The 17,738-nt window shown below is 41.7% G+C and overlaps 2 protein-coding genes across 3 annotated transcripts in view; one reads left to right on the top strand and one right to left on the bottom strand.

Moving 5' to 3' along the window:
* The window catches only part of GLIS3 (GLIS family zinc finger 3), a 598,942-nt gene extending 584,636 nt beyond the window's left edge, over positions 1-14,306 (bottom strand). Inside the window, exon 1 of one of the 2 annotated variants that reach the window (XM_072761706.1) lies at positions 14,180-14,306. The gene's annotated coding sequence lies outside the window, so the exon portion shown is untranslated. Of the gene's footprint in view, positions 1-11,863; positions 11,983-14,179 lie in introns of those variants that run through there. The other variant, XM_072761710.1, reaches the window with a different exon arrangement.
* A 135-nt stretch (positions 14,307-14,441) lies between these two features.
* Positions 14,442-17,738, top strand: part of SLC1A1 (solute carrier family 1 member 1) — a 77,180-nt gene continuing 73,883 nt past the window's right edge. The window contains exon 1 of the mRNA XM_072761747.1: positions 14,442-14,754. Coding sequence (XP_072617848.1) covers positions 14,664-14,754 — 91 coding nt within the window. The 5' untranslated portion in view covers positions 14,442-14,663. The remainder of the gene's footprint in view (positions 14,755-17,738) is intronic.

The raw sequence follows: 17,738 nt of genomic DNA, 5'->3' as shown, positions 1-17,738 counted from the left end.
TCTTCAATGAGATCTAGGGTTCAATGGTCTCTCTGAAGCATTCAATAAAATTGTTTAGTTTTCACTATCTTTTATTTTCTACCAAGATCTTTGAAAGTATTGATTTTCAATTTTCAAATTATTGATATTAAGTTTCTTTTAAAATACATTCATTTAGGAAAAAGAAAATGAGTTCAAAGAAAATCTTAAGTAAATAGTGTAAGTGTACATAGATATGAAAAGGAATTATGAAGGCAGAACAAAGGAGCTGGGAAAACACTGATCTGATCTAATGAACTCGGTACTTGAATTTAAAACTGACGAGAGAGATATGCATACATATAGGGGAGAGAAACTCCCCTCCCCCAGAAACGGTGTTAAGGTAAAGCACAAACCTGTCACCTGTAGGTAGTATAGGTAGTTAATTCCTCTGAACAGACCCATTGGCATAAACCATAAAGGAATGTGGCCACAAGATTAGAGTTTACAAGCTTCAGTGACACATATCTTAGGAACCTCTGTTTAAATCTGCAGACTCAGAAACAGGGCATTTTCTACCTCTTCCTCCTATGAGACAATTCTTGGAGATTTCCCACCAATCATAGATCTCTCAGTACATCTTTTCATTTGTGGCCAGAACCAGGATAATCCTATAAAAATATTACAGGAAATTTACATAGAGCATTGTAAATATTTTTAGCCTAAGTAATGATAATAAACAACAATTCAGCATAATCTGGATTAATTCAGATGTCGTCAATAACTATGAGCATACAGTATGCATTTCCTTTGAGTCAGTATGTGAGAATTTTAACCATTCATGTGAAATAGCTTTGGTTGAGCTCAACAAGTATTTATTAAACACTGAAACATATTCCAAGAATTGTGCTGTGTGTTCAAGAATCATGAGCAAAAAGATTTAGTCCCTGCCTTCAAGGCATCTATGGTTGTACAAATAATTATGAGCCACACTATATTACAAAATTTGTCATAGTTCATATAAACAGTATTACTTTGATTACTTTACTTAATACTTACAGAAACGTTTTGACATAAGATATTCTTGCTATCTCCCTTTTATACACAAGAAAACCTTTGCTTAGTCAAGTTGACTTGCCCAAGGTCATTGTTAGCAATATTAGTAAGCAACAGGGGAAAGTCTTCAACCCAGGAATCCTGCCTCCAAATCAGTGCTTTTCCTGCAATACCAACCACCCAAAACTATTCCTCTCAGACTTCTCTCTCTGGCTATAATGAAGTAACATGTGCTTCTGCTGAGAATAACTTGAAAAGCCAGAAAAAAAATACAAAAATGAAACCTACTTGACATCATTAGAAAGTTGCCTTAGCAGCCAGGATTTTACAGTACAAGATGACAAAGGTGAGGAACCTCAAAAATGAGGCCCACTCAACAGAAAAACAATGCAAAAAAAATCAACGAACCCAGAAGCTGATTCTAGGGGGTTGGGGAATGTTAAAATTCGCAAGCTCCGACTCAGACTGATCCAGAAGACTATGAAGACAAATTACCAGAATCAGGAATGAAAGAGAGGACATCACTAAGACCCAAAAAATAGTAAGGATATAAGGGTCTATGATGAACAACCTTATGCCAACTAATCCGACAATTTAGATGAGATGGGCACATTCACTGAAAGACACAAATTATAAAAAATTGGCACAAGAAATAGAAAACTTGAGTAACCCAGTATCAATCAAAGAAACTTAATTCACAGTTAACAACTTCCAAAAAGAAACTCCAGGCCCAGAACATTTCACTGGTAAATTCCATCTGACATCTAAGGAAGAAATAGTACCAAACCAACACATACTTTTTCAGAAAATAGAAAAAGAAGAAACACCAAACCATTTTATAAGGTATTACTTTGATTCTAAAACTAGACAAAGACATTAAAACTACACAGAATTACAGAACATTCTCTCTCATAACATAGATTTTTTAAAAAGATTTTATTTATTCATGAGAGATACACAAAGACAGGCAGGGACATAGGCAAACAGAAAAGCAGGCTCCCTGCAGGGGCCCGACAGGAGCTCAATCCCAGGACCCCAGGATCACAACCTAAGCCAAAGGCAGATGCTCAACCACTGAGCCACCCAGGCTTCCCTCATAGCATAGATATTAAACTTAACAAAATATTAGCAAGTTTAATCCAATAACAGAATATTAGAATAATAGAACATTAACTCTCATAACATAGATGTAAAATTTAACAAAATGTTAGCAAGTTTAAACCAATAATATATAATAAATATCCAATAAGGATAATGTATCATGATGAATGGGGTGTATCCTGTGGATGCAGATTTTTATATCATTCAAGTCCCAATCAGTAGAGAGAAATGACACAGTAACTAAAACAGAGAAAGTTTGATATAAAGAACTATTGACTCCAGGGGCACCTGGATGACTCAGTTGGTTAAGCATTGGACTCTTGGTTTTGACTCAGGTCATGATCTCAGGGTTGTGAGATCAAGCCCTGTAGCATGCTCAGCATGGAGTCTGCTTGAAATTATCTAATTCTCCCTCTCCCTCTACCCTTCCCCTCCCCCACCCATGCACAGGCGCACTCTCTCTAAAATAAATAAACAAATAAATAAATAAATTCTTAGGGGGATCCCTGGGTGGCGCAGCGGTTTGGCGCCTGCCTTTGGCCCAGGGCGCGATCCTGGAGACCCGGGATAGAATCCCACATCGGGCTCCTGGTGCATGGAGCCTGCTTCTCCCTCTGCCTGTCTTTCTGCCTCTCTCTCTCTCTCTCTGTGACTATCATAAATAAAAATTAAAAATAAATAAATAAATAAATAAATAAATAAATAAATTCTTAAAAAAAAGAACTACTAATTCCAACAGAGGAGTAACTATAAAGACATAAAGACAATGCTACAGAATATACTAGCCCTGAAGAAAATGCCCAAGGATGAACAAACTTAGAAGAGGACCCTCATGACAAAGGGATGTGACCTAATTGGAAAAGATGTGGTGATAGTCTACTGGATGCTGAAAAAGTTCTCTGGCTTGCCCAAGTAATAAGTTGTCCACAGTTACCAGACAAGCAAGAAACACTCTTCCAAGGTCGGGGTGGGCCAAAGCTAGTGTGTGGGCATGAAGAGCAAGTCAGGACTAGGAGCCCAGTCAGGAGCAGAGCAGCACCAGGTCTGGCCCATGAAGTGTCTGCACAGCACCAGGATAGGGACTGAGGTAAGAACAAATGCATCTGGGGCACAGGGGTGGCTCAGTGGTTGAGCATCTGCCTTTGGGCCAAGTTGTGATCCTGGGGTCCTGGGATTGAGTCTCTCATCAGCCTCCCCACAGGAAGCCTGCTTCTCCCTCTGCCTGTGTCTCTGCGTCTCTCTCCGTCTCTCATGAATAAAAAAATAAAATCTTTTTTAAAAAATTAAGTAAGTAGAATAAAATGTGTAACAACATAAGCATCAAAGGTAGAGTTCATATGTTCCAAGATCCTGTCATTATGTAGAAGTACCAATTTATATCAGACACTAATAATTCAAAAATGAATGTAGTAGTAATCTCCACAAATAAAGAATGTATAACCAAAATGTTGATTGGAATGATAAAAAATATTTAAGCCCAAAAGAAGCAAGTAATAAAAGAAAAAAAAACATAAAACAAGTACAACAAATATTTTTGATAGAATTCAAACTATATTAGTAACTGAATTAAGCATAAATAAATACTCAATGTAAGAACTAAGCTTTGCAGACTGAAAATAAAATCAAAGCCAACTGTTTCCTACTTTCAAAAGATACACTCTAAATAATAAGGATGTAGAAGTTTTAAAAATACAGAAAATTATTTGTCATGAAGACACTAATTAAAACAAAGTTATTAGAAGACTAGTATTAGAAGACTTATTTATTTTTTAGAAGACTTTTAGATATAAACCATTACTAAAGATCAAGAGTAATATTTCATAAAAGAAAAATATTCTCTTCATATTTCTGTAAGAATCTGTAAGGCTGAGCATATTTAATGACTATAGCCTGGCATCCTCTGAAAATTTCTCAATCCCTGCATACTCCTTTTAACAATGCTAAACTTGTCAACTATCCAGATTTATTCCTAAATCTGGGCAGCCAGTTTTTCTGTGAGCTGCTTTAAAATCATGTCTTACATAAAGTTGACTTCTAACAGATTGAACAAGTCTAATTATAAATAAGAAACTCACCAATATCAGATTGCAAGTGGACACACCACTGTGGACACACACACCTCTCACTGGAGGCTGTGGAAAGTGAATTGCAGGCTCAGGTCACTGAGTAGTAGCTCCACCACCACCTCACCCAGCTTCCCAGGGATCAGCCCAAAGCCAAGCTCTACAGAGCATCATAGTAGCCCCTCCACAGTATTGATCTGCCCAGTGACCATGGATCTATCAGCTATAAAACCCTGGGGAATACCTCAATATTCCAGAAGGAACCCAACTAGCAATGGGCAATCAGATGGGTCAGTTATAACAGTTATGGTAAAAGTGATTTATAAATAAAATGTGCTTCCCTCCAAAAAAAAAAGTATAGAAAATTATATATCATGAAAATACTAATTAAAATAAAGGTGGCATAACCATGCTAGCATTAGAAAAGAAGATGCCTTTTAAAGAGTAAGCATTACTAAGGATTAAGAGTGATATTTCATAAAAATAAGTGTCAATATATCACAAAATTATCTAAAGTTCTATGTATCTAATAATACAACTCTGATATATGGAGAGCAAAAACTGGTAACATTAAAAGAAGAGAAAAATCCACAATTACAATAGAAGTGCAGATTGCTAGTTGCCTAGCTAATATTCACTTTTCATCTCTTACTTAGTAAATTAAGAGAGAAAAACCTGATTTTATTTGAGGCAGCAATCTGCACAATTGTCCCCATTTCCCAGCTTTTCTTACACCTAGATATGACCAGGTAGCCAAGTACTATATCGTAAATGGTAAACAGAGTGCTAGATGGGGCCTCCAGGAATATCCTAAAAAGTAACTGATTCAACAGAGCAGTGTAAACCCTCTGCCTTTCCCCACTTCCTTTCTCCTGCTATCTGGCATATGGATATGATACCTGGCGCTCCATCAACTACTTTGAATGATAAGGCTAAGATAGCAGAGCAGAGAGGAAAGAGCATGGGACACCACTGACGATGGAGCTCCAACATAAGCACTGGGCTGCCTACCTTTGAACTTCTCTTCCTGAGAGAAAAACAGATGGTCTCTAGCTTAGGCAGACAGAATTTTCTATTCAAGTAAAATGAGGTGTGGATTTAACAATGTGATGGCTCATACTGGCTCAGAAGAGCCGATGGTGGTGCAGAGGGAGAGGGAGAAGGAGCAACAGACTCTCAGCTGAGTAGAGAGCCCAACATGGACCCTAGATTCTGACTTGAGTTAAGTGGAGATGCTTGACTGAGCCACCCAAGCATCCCTAAACAATTCCATTTAAAAAAATAAAATTAGGGGCACCTGGTGGCTCAGTCAGTTAAGCATCCAACTCTTGGTTGTGACTCAGGTCATGATCTCAGGTCATGAGATCCAGCCCTGAGTGTGGCTCTGTGCTTAACATGGGTCTGCTTAAGATTCTCTCAATCCTTCTGCCCCTCCCCCACTTGTACTCTCTTTCTCTGAAAATAAAGAAGTAAAATTATATAAATGTAAAGCTAAAGAAACTATATAAAAAAGAAAGGTAATAAATACTCAAAACTCACTATTTCCAAATTATTTTTATAGCCTTTTATTATTATCTATGCCCTTGAGGTCCTGTACATCTGTTCCACTTGTATGGAAGAAGTACTTCATAATGCTGTTACTAGACATGTCTTCCTAACTCCACATGACATGATTTCATGTTGGTAGCTTGAAATTGGCCAGGATGGGAGTCTTTTACCATGTAAATCAATAAATGTTAAAATTTAGGAATTCTTTTTTTTTTTCCTGGAGAGTTTGTTGGTCACTTGCCAGCATACTTCTGAGTGAGGTCAATGTGATATTATTAATAATAGCAAAAACTGGAAACAAACCAAATGTCTATCAGTGGGAAGCTTGTTAAAAAAAAAAATTATGGGTCTATCCACACAATATAGTATTCTGTAGCAGTTCAAAGGAATGAGGAAGACTTCTTTATACCAATAGCTACACAAAGGAATATTGAACATTAAAAGGAATGAGCAAGATCTCTGTATCATAATATTGAATGAGCACCAGGATAAATGAAAAAAAGGGAGGCATAGAACAGGGCTTAGAAGATGTTACCTCTGTAATAAAGGGCAAGAGAATAGAAGTATAAATATTTCGTTTATGTTTTCTAAAAAGAATCAACTGAAGGACGAACCCAATAGAAATCTACAAAGTGTCACATACGGCGAGAGGGAGAGATGAAGAGCAAAATAAGAATTCTCTGATTGTGCTGTTTTATAGATTTGACTGAACTAAGTAAATGTTTTACATTCTTTAGATCAAATTGATGGCATAACCACAGAGGGAAAATAATTACTTCAAGAGACCACTGAACATAGTAATTTGACTATATATGACTTGAGAGACATATTCTGGGGTGAAAAGAACCACAAAGAAACAATTAAGCTGCATTCAATTGTCTTACCATTAGAAGTAATGTTGATATATACATTTTTAAAGATTTATTTATTTACTCATGAGAGACACAGAAAGAGAGGCAGAGACATAGGCAGAGGGAGAAGCAGGTTCCTTGCAGGGAGCCCAATGTGGGGACTCGATCCCAGGTCCCAGGATCACAACCTGAGCTGAAGGCAGGTGCCCAACCACTGAGCAACCCAGCCATCCCATATACATATTTTGTTTTCAGAGAGAGAGAATCTCAAGCAGACTCCATGCAGCATGGAGCCCAATGCAGGGCTCAATCTCATGACCCTGAGATCATGACCTGAGCTCAAATCAAGAGTCGAACATTTAACCAAGTGAGACACCCAGGTGCCCCTGTTGATATGTATATATATATATTTTTACTACTACGTGTACATTATAGAATTAGGAAATAAATGCCTTTAAGAACCAAGATTTTCAAAGTAAAGAAAAAAGTGATATAAGAGTAAAATCAAAGAAGTTTAATCAAACTCTAGTGTTAAATTTGAATTGACTCATACACATTAGGATGGCTACTATTAAAAGAAAGAGAAAAGAACAAGTATTGATGAGGATGTGAAGAAACCGGAACCCTTGTGCACTGCTGGTAGGAAAGTATAATGATGCAGCCAAAGTGGAAAACAGTATGGCAGGTCCTCAAAATACTACATAGAATTTCCACATGGAATTCTACTTCTGGTATATACATCGAAGAACTGAAAGCAGGGACTCAAACAGATATTGATACACCCATTTTCATAGCAGCATTATTCACAACCCAAGTGTTCATCAATGAATGGATAAACAAATGTGGCATACGCACGCACACACGCACACACACGATGGGATACTATTCAGCTCTAAAAAGGAAGGAATTCTGACTCATGTCAACACAGATGACCCTTGAGAACATTATGCTAAGTGAAACAAACCAATCGCAAAAGCATAAATATCCACAGATACAGAATATAGAAAGGGGATTGCCAGGAGCTGAGGAAAAAGGAGTGAGGAGTTAGTATTTAATGGGGAGAGTTTCAGTTTAGGAAGATGAAAAAGCCCTGAAAATAGATGGTGGTAATGGTTGCAGAACAATGTGGATCCACTTACTGCCACAAAACTGTACATTTAAAAATTGTTTAAAACTGATAAAACTTATTATGAATATTTTACCACAATAAGAAAATTTGAATAGAAAATATCAGTGTGGACTCATTATTTTTCCCTTTCTATGAACTATGTATTTCTGAGAGCTGTCCACTAAATGTTTAGAAACATTGACAACCTGGTAGCAATGAGCACCCCCATGCCAAGACTGTAGTTTCTAAATACGATTTTCCATGAAAAGGAATCTAGAGCCTTTGGAGAAATGGTTGATTCCAGAGCAAGAAATGTACAAGAGGGTCTTGGGACATCTTTCTGAGCCAGAAAATAAGAACACTACTTGAAGACAAATGGTTTTGCCAAAAGACATGGGAGCCAAAATTAAGGGACTCCCATTAGCCAAGGATGGGACAATTTGAGCAAGAAAAAGAATGATTATAATTGATTGAAACACATAAATCTACCCAACACATATAAATCTATGTGCACATGGATTTACACACTTTGGATGGAGTGGTGTTTCATAATAACAGTAATAAAAGTATTCATAATAACACTAGTATTCATAATAACACTAATACAGTGTTCATCAGTGTTCAACAGTAGTATTCATAATAACACTAATAAAAACAAGGAAACAAAACATCATTAGTCACCAATGGAGGTTGCTAGTGTACCAATTCATTATTTAGAAAACCAATAAAGGGAAAAAGCTAATCATGGATCCTGCCTTTTCTGTACAAACTCTTATTTCAGGGTAACCAAATAATTATGCAATAAAAATTCTTTTTATAGAAGAATTCCAGCAAATATATTCAGAGGAATGATAGAATTAGAACAAATTAAATAAAATGATCTTAAGCAACCATCACTAACAGATGCCAAAACCATATTCAAAAGGTTGATGGTGAATTCATCACAGATGAATCAGGCTGACATCAGAATCCACTGTTCGTTCAATCTTAGCATTGCTAACTATCAAATCTCTAGATTTAACCACCAGCTTAGGGGGAATAGTGGGGGGGGGGGCACAAATTAATTGCCACCATGAAAAAACAATCAGTCAAATCCAGTGTGTGGGCAATTTTGTAGGACAAATTACCTAGTCCCTTCAACAAACAAATGAGACGATGGGCCGGGGGTTGGGGGGGAATCTGTTGCAGAATCAAAGAGACTTTAAAACATGAACAACCCAATGTAACGTGGACTTGCTTAGCTCCTAGTGTCCAGAACATTTTCCCTGGTCCCAACTTGCCCTTCATGGTTGAAATCTGCAGTTGGGAAGATATATTCTGCTCTTTCTCTTGGCTTCGTTTGAGCTGAGGCACATCTACCATGGCCTTACTCTCACCTCCACCACTGGTAGTAATAAATAAGTTAGTCTCTGCATTAGGTCTCTCTCTCTCTCTCTCAATCTCTCTCTCTCTCTCACACACACACACACACACACACACACACACACACCGTCAGAACTCTGAGAGTTGCCTTATCCTGTGATGACCATCCCATGGTTCTCTTCAGCATCCCTGCCACCAGGAGCCAAGGGTGGCTGGGAAGTAAAATCTCAGATCCTCTCCTTGCCTGACTACACTTCCTGCCACATTTGTGTTGATGTGGCTGTAACCTAGGTTGGTAAGGGACAGCTGGGGAGTCAGCCCCCCAATGGGCAGTGGGGACAGAGCTGTCGCCTCCTATTCTCTAGCATAGACTCCCTTCCTGGACAAAGCCTGGAGAAAGAAAACAGGACCAGCGTCTCTCTTTCATCTTTCCACCATTCCCTTGACCAGAAAGTGGTGAGTCTTTCATCTAATTTCCCTGTGTCTTCACCTCTTGCTGCAACAGAGTGACAGCTGCTATAGGTAATGGGGTGTCTTCCCTCCACTACAGAGAATCCTATGAGATGGATCTTCCATGCTGGGATTTGATATTATAATGAGGAGATGAAGGGATATGAAACATTCTTTCTCATGATAATAGTCTTTCCTGCAAAAAAAAAAAAAAATAGTCTTTCCTGCTACATAATCCTGCATTTCATGTAGAAGTGGAATGTTAGTACATTTTTTTATTTAAATTCCTTCTGTGACAAATCCTAATCTCCCAAGCATATGAATACCTTGGCCTGGCAGGGCAAAGACATGTGTTTGCACAAGAGTAACATTCAGATTACTATCTTATACACACAGAGAGACTTAATTGGAATTATAATATGCATATTTTAAGTTTTATATTTTCAGGTATACAAATAGTAAATGACTACAGCCTCATCATAAAAAACAACTGACTCACTGTTTTATAACTTACTTCCATCATTTCAAACCATAGTTGTATGTCTTTACTATTTTCCCATTTAATTCAACATTCTGCTGAAATATGTTCTTCAATACCTGAACGGTGTTCCATTGTCCAGTGTATCTTTACACATGTAACCAATCTTTAGCCAATCTACTTTATGAAATAGCGAAACTGTTCCCAATTGAACTGGAATGGACTGCCCCCTCCCCTCACTTTTTTGGAATAGATTTGTAGAGGTAGAATGATGGAGTTAAGGAATACACTTTTGTTGAAATATGTTACAAATTGGCTAATTATCCTCAGAAAAGTCATAGCACATTTTTAGGTCTACCAGTAGTATGTGACGCTGCCCATTTCTGCATGCTTTCTCTAAGTTTACAACTTATAATATTAGAATTATGCATTTAAAAATGTTTTATCCTAAAATACTTTTGCTTAACTAGCAAACGAATATGGTTTAAGTTTTCCTTTCCTTGAGTCCTTGTGAGTCTGAAAACTTGTTCATTCTTCAAATACACATCAGCCATTTGTATTCATTACTTCAAATGGTATCTTCAGATGAGGAAATGAGGTTCAGAGAGGTTAAATGACTTGTTCAAGGACACACAGCTTCTATGAAGCAAATAACTATATATAGTTATATATATTCTAAAATAAAATGAAATTGTTCTTCAGTTTGTCAAAGTAAGCAATAAAGCCCATGGGCAAAGTTCTGTTGAATTCAGAGTTCAAGGACATCTAAACAATAAATAAGTCTCTTTGGGCCAGATCATCTTTATAAAAGATTGCTTGGAGGATTATTGTGAAGATTTAATTACTTACAGTTCTTTAACATCTTAACTTATAGTCACGAGAAGAATTAAATAAGGAAGAGACTGCTAAAAAGAATGTCTGAATATGCTGACACCATTCTTCTTACCACCCATCGGTCATGAATGGCTGCACAACTATAGATGCTGAAGGAGACTCTGGTACCCCATGACCTCCTTCTCCCCATCACCACAGCACGAGAACAAAGCAACCAACTGTGTATGTTTTATGATGGTAGGATGCAACCAGCATACTATTTCTGGAGTTGATCAGAAGCTGATGCTTTTCTTTTTGTCTCTGAATGCTTTCATTTCTGTCCCAAGTAATATATAAGCCCACACTGTCACCTGATGATGTAACCTTGCATGGTAAAGTCAAAGTCTCCTTTCCTTAATAACTAACAAGAGAGTTCATGAGTCAACAATTAAGGGCAGTGGCGGGGGGTGGGAGTGGGGAGAGAAGAACAGTAACACTAAAAGAAATGAATGCCAGGGTTATTTAAATGCTAAAATAAATAAATAAAAAATTTAAAAAAGAACCCACACTGGCAAAATGTAATATATTAAGAAATGCTTTACAAGGGAAATGCCTCTTAACCTCTGTCCAATTTGAGATCATTTGCATCCATGACTATCATAGGCAATGAAAATAAAATAATAAAACTGAAGCCCTAGGGGTCTCCCTAAGCATCCTTTGGTCCCTCCCCAAAGTGATGCTTATCTTAGGCAAAGAAATCATAGAATTAGGTGCCAGTAGCAGCAAAGGAGAGTGAATTCAAGAGTTCAGCCACTGCCCTATAAAATGTAGGCAGCTTCCACCTGAGCACAGCACTTCAGGACACCCTAATGTCTCCTGTTTTTGGACGAATGGACTTCTGAAGATCTTGCATAAAGCAACTCAAGTAATTTCCCCGTAACAAATCTGTATTTGTTACCTCCTATAGGAGGTGGTGGCTTCATGAACAGAGTTAGTGCATTTACCTTGAGCCAGACCACTTAGTTCACCTTAATTGTCTTCCTACTAACAGAGGGAACTGAAGGAAGTTACTGACCTTCTGTTTGCCTTAGATTCCTCAGCTGTAAGATGAAGATGATGATGACACTCAATATCTTATCTGATTCTTCCAACAGTCCCTTGAGGTAACCACCATCCCTACCACATTCAGTTGTTGGGAGGATCAAAGAAGTTAATATGTGCAAAGTGGTTAGAGAGGTGCTGGCACATGGTAAGTGCATTGTGTCTGCTTATTAATTATTTTTTATGGCCGCCTAAAGTGGAACCGCCATGGAGCAATGGCATAAATGCAGTTTATTATTCACTTGGCCCACCTGCTTTGAACTTTTGAGATTCTTGACTTTTATATCTAATTTAGAAGATTTTTATCATTTCAAAATGAGTGTATGCATTTTGGCTTTATTCGTCTTTTCATATTGTGCTATTTTAAAATTGCATGATTTAAATAAGCATAAAGCAAGTATGTGCTATATATGAGCAATTACTGTTGATAAATATGCAAGGGTTCTCGTGGGTCTGATGTAGCTCAGGGTACGTTCCTGACAGGCAGGCCACAGGAGGGAGGGAGTAAAAGATGTCAGCTCAGGTTGACTCCAAGTAAAACCAGTACTGGTGCTGATTGCGAGCGAGTCAGTAAGCCTCTTACAAATACTGTATTCAACTCGTACAATACCCTCATGAGAGAAATAATATTAATGCCTCCATGTTACAGATATAGAAACTGAGTCATAAAGAAATGTAAGCAACTTGCCCAAAGTTACCTAGCTGGTAAGTGATGGTACTGGGATTTAAACCTAAATATCCTACCCACAAAACCCAGGTGTAGTTGTTCTACTTTACCTCAAAAAGTTGTCATGTACAAAATTCATCTTAGGTCTTCCACTTTTTTTTCTCTCTTTAGGGCCTGTTTATCTCTTAAATACAGCCCTGCCCACAGCTGTAAGGAACATGAATATGCTTATGGTAAACACTCAGGAAAATGCAGAAGATAGAACGCAGAAAGAATTGAACGTGCTATTATATCACCCAAAGACCACCATTGTTAAAATTTTAGCATATGTCCTCCGAGACTTCTTTCTGAAGTATATGATTTTGTTGTCTATGTTTGCTTTACATACCTGTGACCAATTATATACACAATTCAATCTTCCTTTTTTCCTCCTAATATTATTAACATCTGCTATCTCATGCAATTAGAAAGTTCATAAACTTCCTTTCTATAGGCTACATAGTGTGCTACTGCATGACAGTTCCATGATATACTTGCCATTCCTTTCATGATGGACATCTGAGTATTTCCAGCTTTTCTACTGTGGGATGGCTATTTCTGGCCTCTCTTTCTTGATAGTTTCTCTCCTTCTGACATTTTCTCAGCTCCTGCTCAGGCACACAGTGACCTTGGTACCTTTCTATCCTTCCTCTCTCAAAATTTAGTTTCTGGAAAGGAGCTGACAAAGTCATTCATACTAAAGTGTACTTGGTTCATAAAGCTGAATTATTATCTCTTGAAGAAGGCTTGCATCAATTTCAGCCAAAGGAATGAAGCTCTAATTATGGGGGTTTAGTCACCAGATAATCCAGTCGGGAAGCTCCCCCACCCTCCCCATTCAGAGAGCAGCCTCCACAATAGCAAAGAAAAGGTGCAGAGCTTACCTAGTGTTAGGAAAGCTGACAGCAAGGCAGCCTGGAGCTGCAGAGGTGGTGAGGTGGGGAAGGAAAGGAAAGAGTTCGCATAAGTGACGGTGAAATAATGGGGTAGAAGAATAGAAGAGAACTCGAAAATTCACTTAGCCTCGCGGAATATATTTGGCACCACTTACCCAGTTTCTCCAACTCCCCTGTTTGCCTTTCCAGTGCCTTTGGCCTTAGGGGCGGGCCCACCTTCTCCCAGCTGGGCCGGGTGCTCAGACCTAATTGCTCTGCCAAATCTCACAGTTCGGGGGGCCTTCGGCGGCCACAGAGCCAGTCAAGCTCTAAGGGGGCCCACTGCAAGCCCTGTGTCCCCGGACCATCCCACTGGTGCCTCACCTCCCGCTACTCAGAGAGAAGAGTTAATAGTCCGGGTGGGGGCAGGGAGGGGGGCAGCAGGCGAGAGCTCACAAAGTCCTGTTCTCCCCCCGCCCCCCGCACTCTTCCCCTCCCGCCAGGGGCTTCAAGCTCTCTAGACGCCTGGCAAATCCGAGGCTGCTGCGGGGAGCAAAGAGCACCCACGACAGAGCCCAGGGTCCCTCACCTCTCCCCACCCGCAAGGGCTTCGCGGTGCCAGGGGTTGGCTTGAGGAGGGGAGGGGGTGTGCGGGAGGGGAGGGCGGGGGTGTGCGGGAAGAGGTCCAAAGCACCGTGGCTCCGCCCACCTGGGCTAGGAGAGGAGGAAAGCCGAAATCTGAAAAGCTGGTCTGGCAGGATCTAAAAAAAAAAAGAAGAAGAAGAAGAAGAAGGCGAGAGACTCCAGGTGAGCCGAGGACTGGGCGGGCGCGGGGCAGCGGGCTCCCGGCCCCCGCGCGCACGGCGCACGCCCCCCCCCCCCGCGCCCGCCCTCCTCCCCCCGCCCGCCCCGCCCTCCTCCGCGCTGGTTGGCCCGGGCTCCGCAGAGCGCGGCGGCGGCGGGAGGAGCCGGGCGCGCCCGACGCGCACTGCCTGCGAGGGGCGGCGGGCGCGGCGCGCGGTCTCAGGTGGCGGCGGGGACCGCGGCGGGGACAGCGACCGCGGCGGCCGGCGCGCACCCTCTCCCCGCGCGCCCGCATCCCGCCCCGCCGCGCCGCGGAGCCCCCGCCGGTGCCCGCGCGCACGGCCGAGCCCAGCGCACAAGAGCGGCGGCTCCCGGCCCCAGCGCCCGCCATGGGCAAGCCGGCGAGGAAGGGATGCGACTGCAGGCGCTTCCTGAGGAACAACTGGCTGCTGCTGTCCACCGTGGCCGCCGTGGTGCTAGGTGAGCGCGGGGCGCGGGGCGCGGGGCGGGGGGCGCGGGGCGCGGGGCGGCGGGCGGCGCGCGCCCTCACGCGCTCCCGGCGCCCAGGCCGCGTGCGGGGCCGGCGGGTGCGCGGGTGGGCGAGGCGCGGCGGGGGCACCCGGGCGCCCCCCTCGGCCGCCGGGGTGTGCGTGCGAGGAACAGAGCTCCTGGGGACCCCCGAATGATCGGAGGGCTTGGAAGGGGGAAGGAAGCCCTCGGTTCTTCCCGTTTGGGTAGCAAACGTGGTTCATTATCACGTTTTCAGTCCTATGTGCTTTACCCCCATTCCCACCAGCACCACCAGCACCAGCACGGTGCTGCCGGGACAGGGATCCAGCGTGGATAGGGTCCTCCGTTGGCCTGGAAGAAGGACCTAAGCCTCGGGGATGGCCGGAGGTCCCCAAGGGGAGGGAGGAAGAGGGTGTTGGCCGCCCCCCCCTGGGCCAAATTCTTGCCCATACTCGGAGGTGTGCATTTAATGGCCCACAGGAGGTCATTGGGGAAAGAGCTAACATAACTCAGATGTCTTGCTTCCCCACCCTGGTAATCTCCCAGAATAGCCTCCTTGAGCTTCCTTGCTCTCCACGTTGTTTTTCTACTGAAAACAATTTTTTAAGTCCTATTTGCTTGTTTTTAAACAAGGGTGTATTTAAATGATTCACACCTGACAGATTACTGGACTAAGTGGTGGTCTGAGCCATTGCTCAGAGGTATGAGTTGTTCCTGCTTAGATCATGAATTTCTATTTGCCTGTCTTACAATTTGGGTTCTGAGACGCACCCCTTTGGGGTTGGAGTCGGTCTCCTTTCCACTGGGAGCTCACACAGGTGGGGACACTCAGCAGGTGAGAGGTCTTTGAGATCCCCATCTTCCCTTTGGAAACAGAAGCTGGATTTGTGGAAAAGGGGGTGGACTGGTAGCCTCCCGACCTCATGCTCCTTCTTCTTCTCCAGGGATGCTTCTGAATTTCAGAATATTTGGCATTGCCTACTCCCACTCTTGATGCTCCCCCCCCCCAGCCCCCCCAAAAAAACCCTGTGGAAGTTAACGGAATCCTCAGAGTCAGATTTGCACCTTCAGAACCTTGTGCTAAAATAAAGTCAGGTTTCTAGTAAAGAAATAACATCTTGGAATTGCTCTAGCAGAGGCCATTTGTGGGAGGAAAGGAGAGAGGTAGAGAAGCAAGTGTTTCTTATCTTATCTGCTTAACTATTTCCCCCAAGGGCCAAATGGCTTAGGGGGTTTTAGGGAAAGTTTATCCTGCCCCCACTACATTTAAATAATACACCACGGAGTCAGTGATTTGATGTCTCTGCATCCAAACAGATGAGATGGCCTTGTTTGTTTTCCCAAGTGGTAAGAGTCCAGAATTAATTGTTAAGCCCTATTTAAGGATGGTTACTGGGTAACTCAAGGCTGGCATTTCCCTCCTAATTCCTTGTGAAAGTGGAATAATCCTGCCTTTTTTTAGCCTTAGGGGTCTCCAGAGATGCTCACCTGTTAATCAAGTGTTGCATACCACTGTTCAGCGTACCCATTCACGGGAGGCAGGTTTGGAAAGGATTTGGGGCAGTTGATCTGTGGCCTTAGGAGCCTATTGCATAAATACAGCTTCATTGTCTAGAGGGATCACATGCCCATTTTGCAAATCTGGCCTTTGGCATCAGAACACTTCCCAACAGTTGTTTTTTTTTAAATAAGTGATCTTTTTTTTTAATTTTTATTTATTTATGATAGTCACACAGAGAGAGAGAGAGAGAGAGAGAGGCAGAGACACAGGCAGAGGGAGAAGCAGGCTCCATGCACCGGGAGCCCGACGTGGGACTCGATCCTGGGTCTTCAGGATCGCGCCCTGGGCCAAAGGCAGGCGCCAAAACGCTGCTCCACCCAGGGATCCCTTCCCAACAGTTTTTTGTTGTTGTTGTTGTTAAAGTTTTTATTTTATTTTATTTTTTATTTTTTTTAATTTTTCATTTATTTATGATAGTCACACAGAGAGAGAGAGAGAGGCAGAGACATAGGCAGAGGGAGACCGGGTCTCCAGGATCGCGCCCTGGGCCAAAGGCAGGCGCCAAACCTCTGCGCCACCCAGGGATCCCCCCAACAGTTTTTAATCTGGGTGAACCACAGGAGCTTGATTCAGACACTTTTCTCAAGAAAAGAAACCACCATATAAAAGTTTCAAGTGCCTCACTGAAATCTTTCTGGACATTTGCTCCTCCAGGAGCAACACAGGGCTGTCCTGAGGCTTCCCATTCCTGGTCTGAGAAATGTCAACCCTGAGCCATCCCCAGTGTGCCCATCACAGGCACCCCCTGGGGTCTTCCAGTTTTTTTTTTTTTTTTCTTGAGCACTGGGTCTGAGTGGAAAACATGCCTCGGTTTGTGTGGTCTGCGCTAGCTCAATTGTTTAACCAGAATGAAATTTCTGCTAACTTAAAACAGTGAGGCTGAGTCCATATATAAAGTCATAGTAAGTTTATTTTAAAAGTCTTTATTAATACAGAAAATCACAAGCACTCTCATGCAGCTTCTTTTCTAGACCTTTGAAAAGAAGAAACTGTTAAATTTATTACCTACCTTGACAGAGTATCATCTTCTGATGATAGCCATCAAAATGTTCGGTCCCCTCTGGAATTCAACAGCCCTGACACTTTAAAATATTTTGATTATTGAAATGAGGGGCAAAGGTTCTTATGAGCCAGCTTAAAGCCTCTGATTTTTCAAGACCTAGGATGTCAGGGGAAGTGCAGCTAAGGAGCGTTCATTTTTTTACAAAGATACGGCATTTTGTTTCGTGCCCCATGGCCTGATTTTCAATTCATTTAACAGGCAGAAATTCTGAGGGTAGAATTTCTGTACTCCAACCAATAATTCTGTCCAAACAGAATCACTATGTATAAAAAAAAAACCCTGTGTCACAGCATTCTGATTCAAATGACCCAATTATGATCATAATGTGTA

Source organism: Vulpes vulpes, chromosome 1 (assembly GCF_048418805.1).
Source record: "Vulpes vulpes isolate BD-2025 chromosome 1, VulVul3, whole genome shotgun sequence".
Taxonomy (NCBI): domain Eukaryota; kingdom Metazoa; phylum Chordata; class Mammalia; order Carnivora; family Canidae; genus Vulpes; species Vulpes vulpes.
Note: the sequence above shows the minus strand (reverse complement) of the source record. Positions and strands in the feature narration are given on the sequence as shown.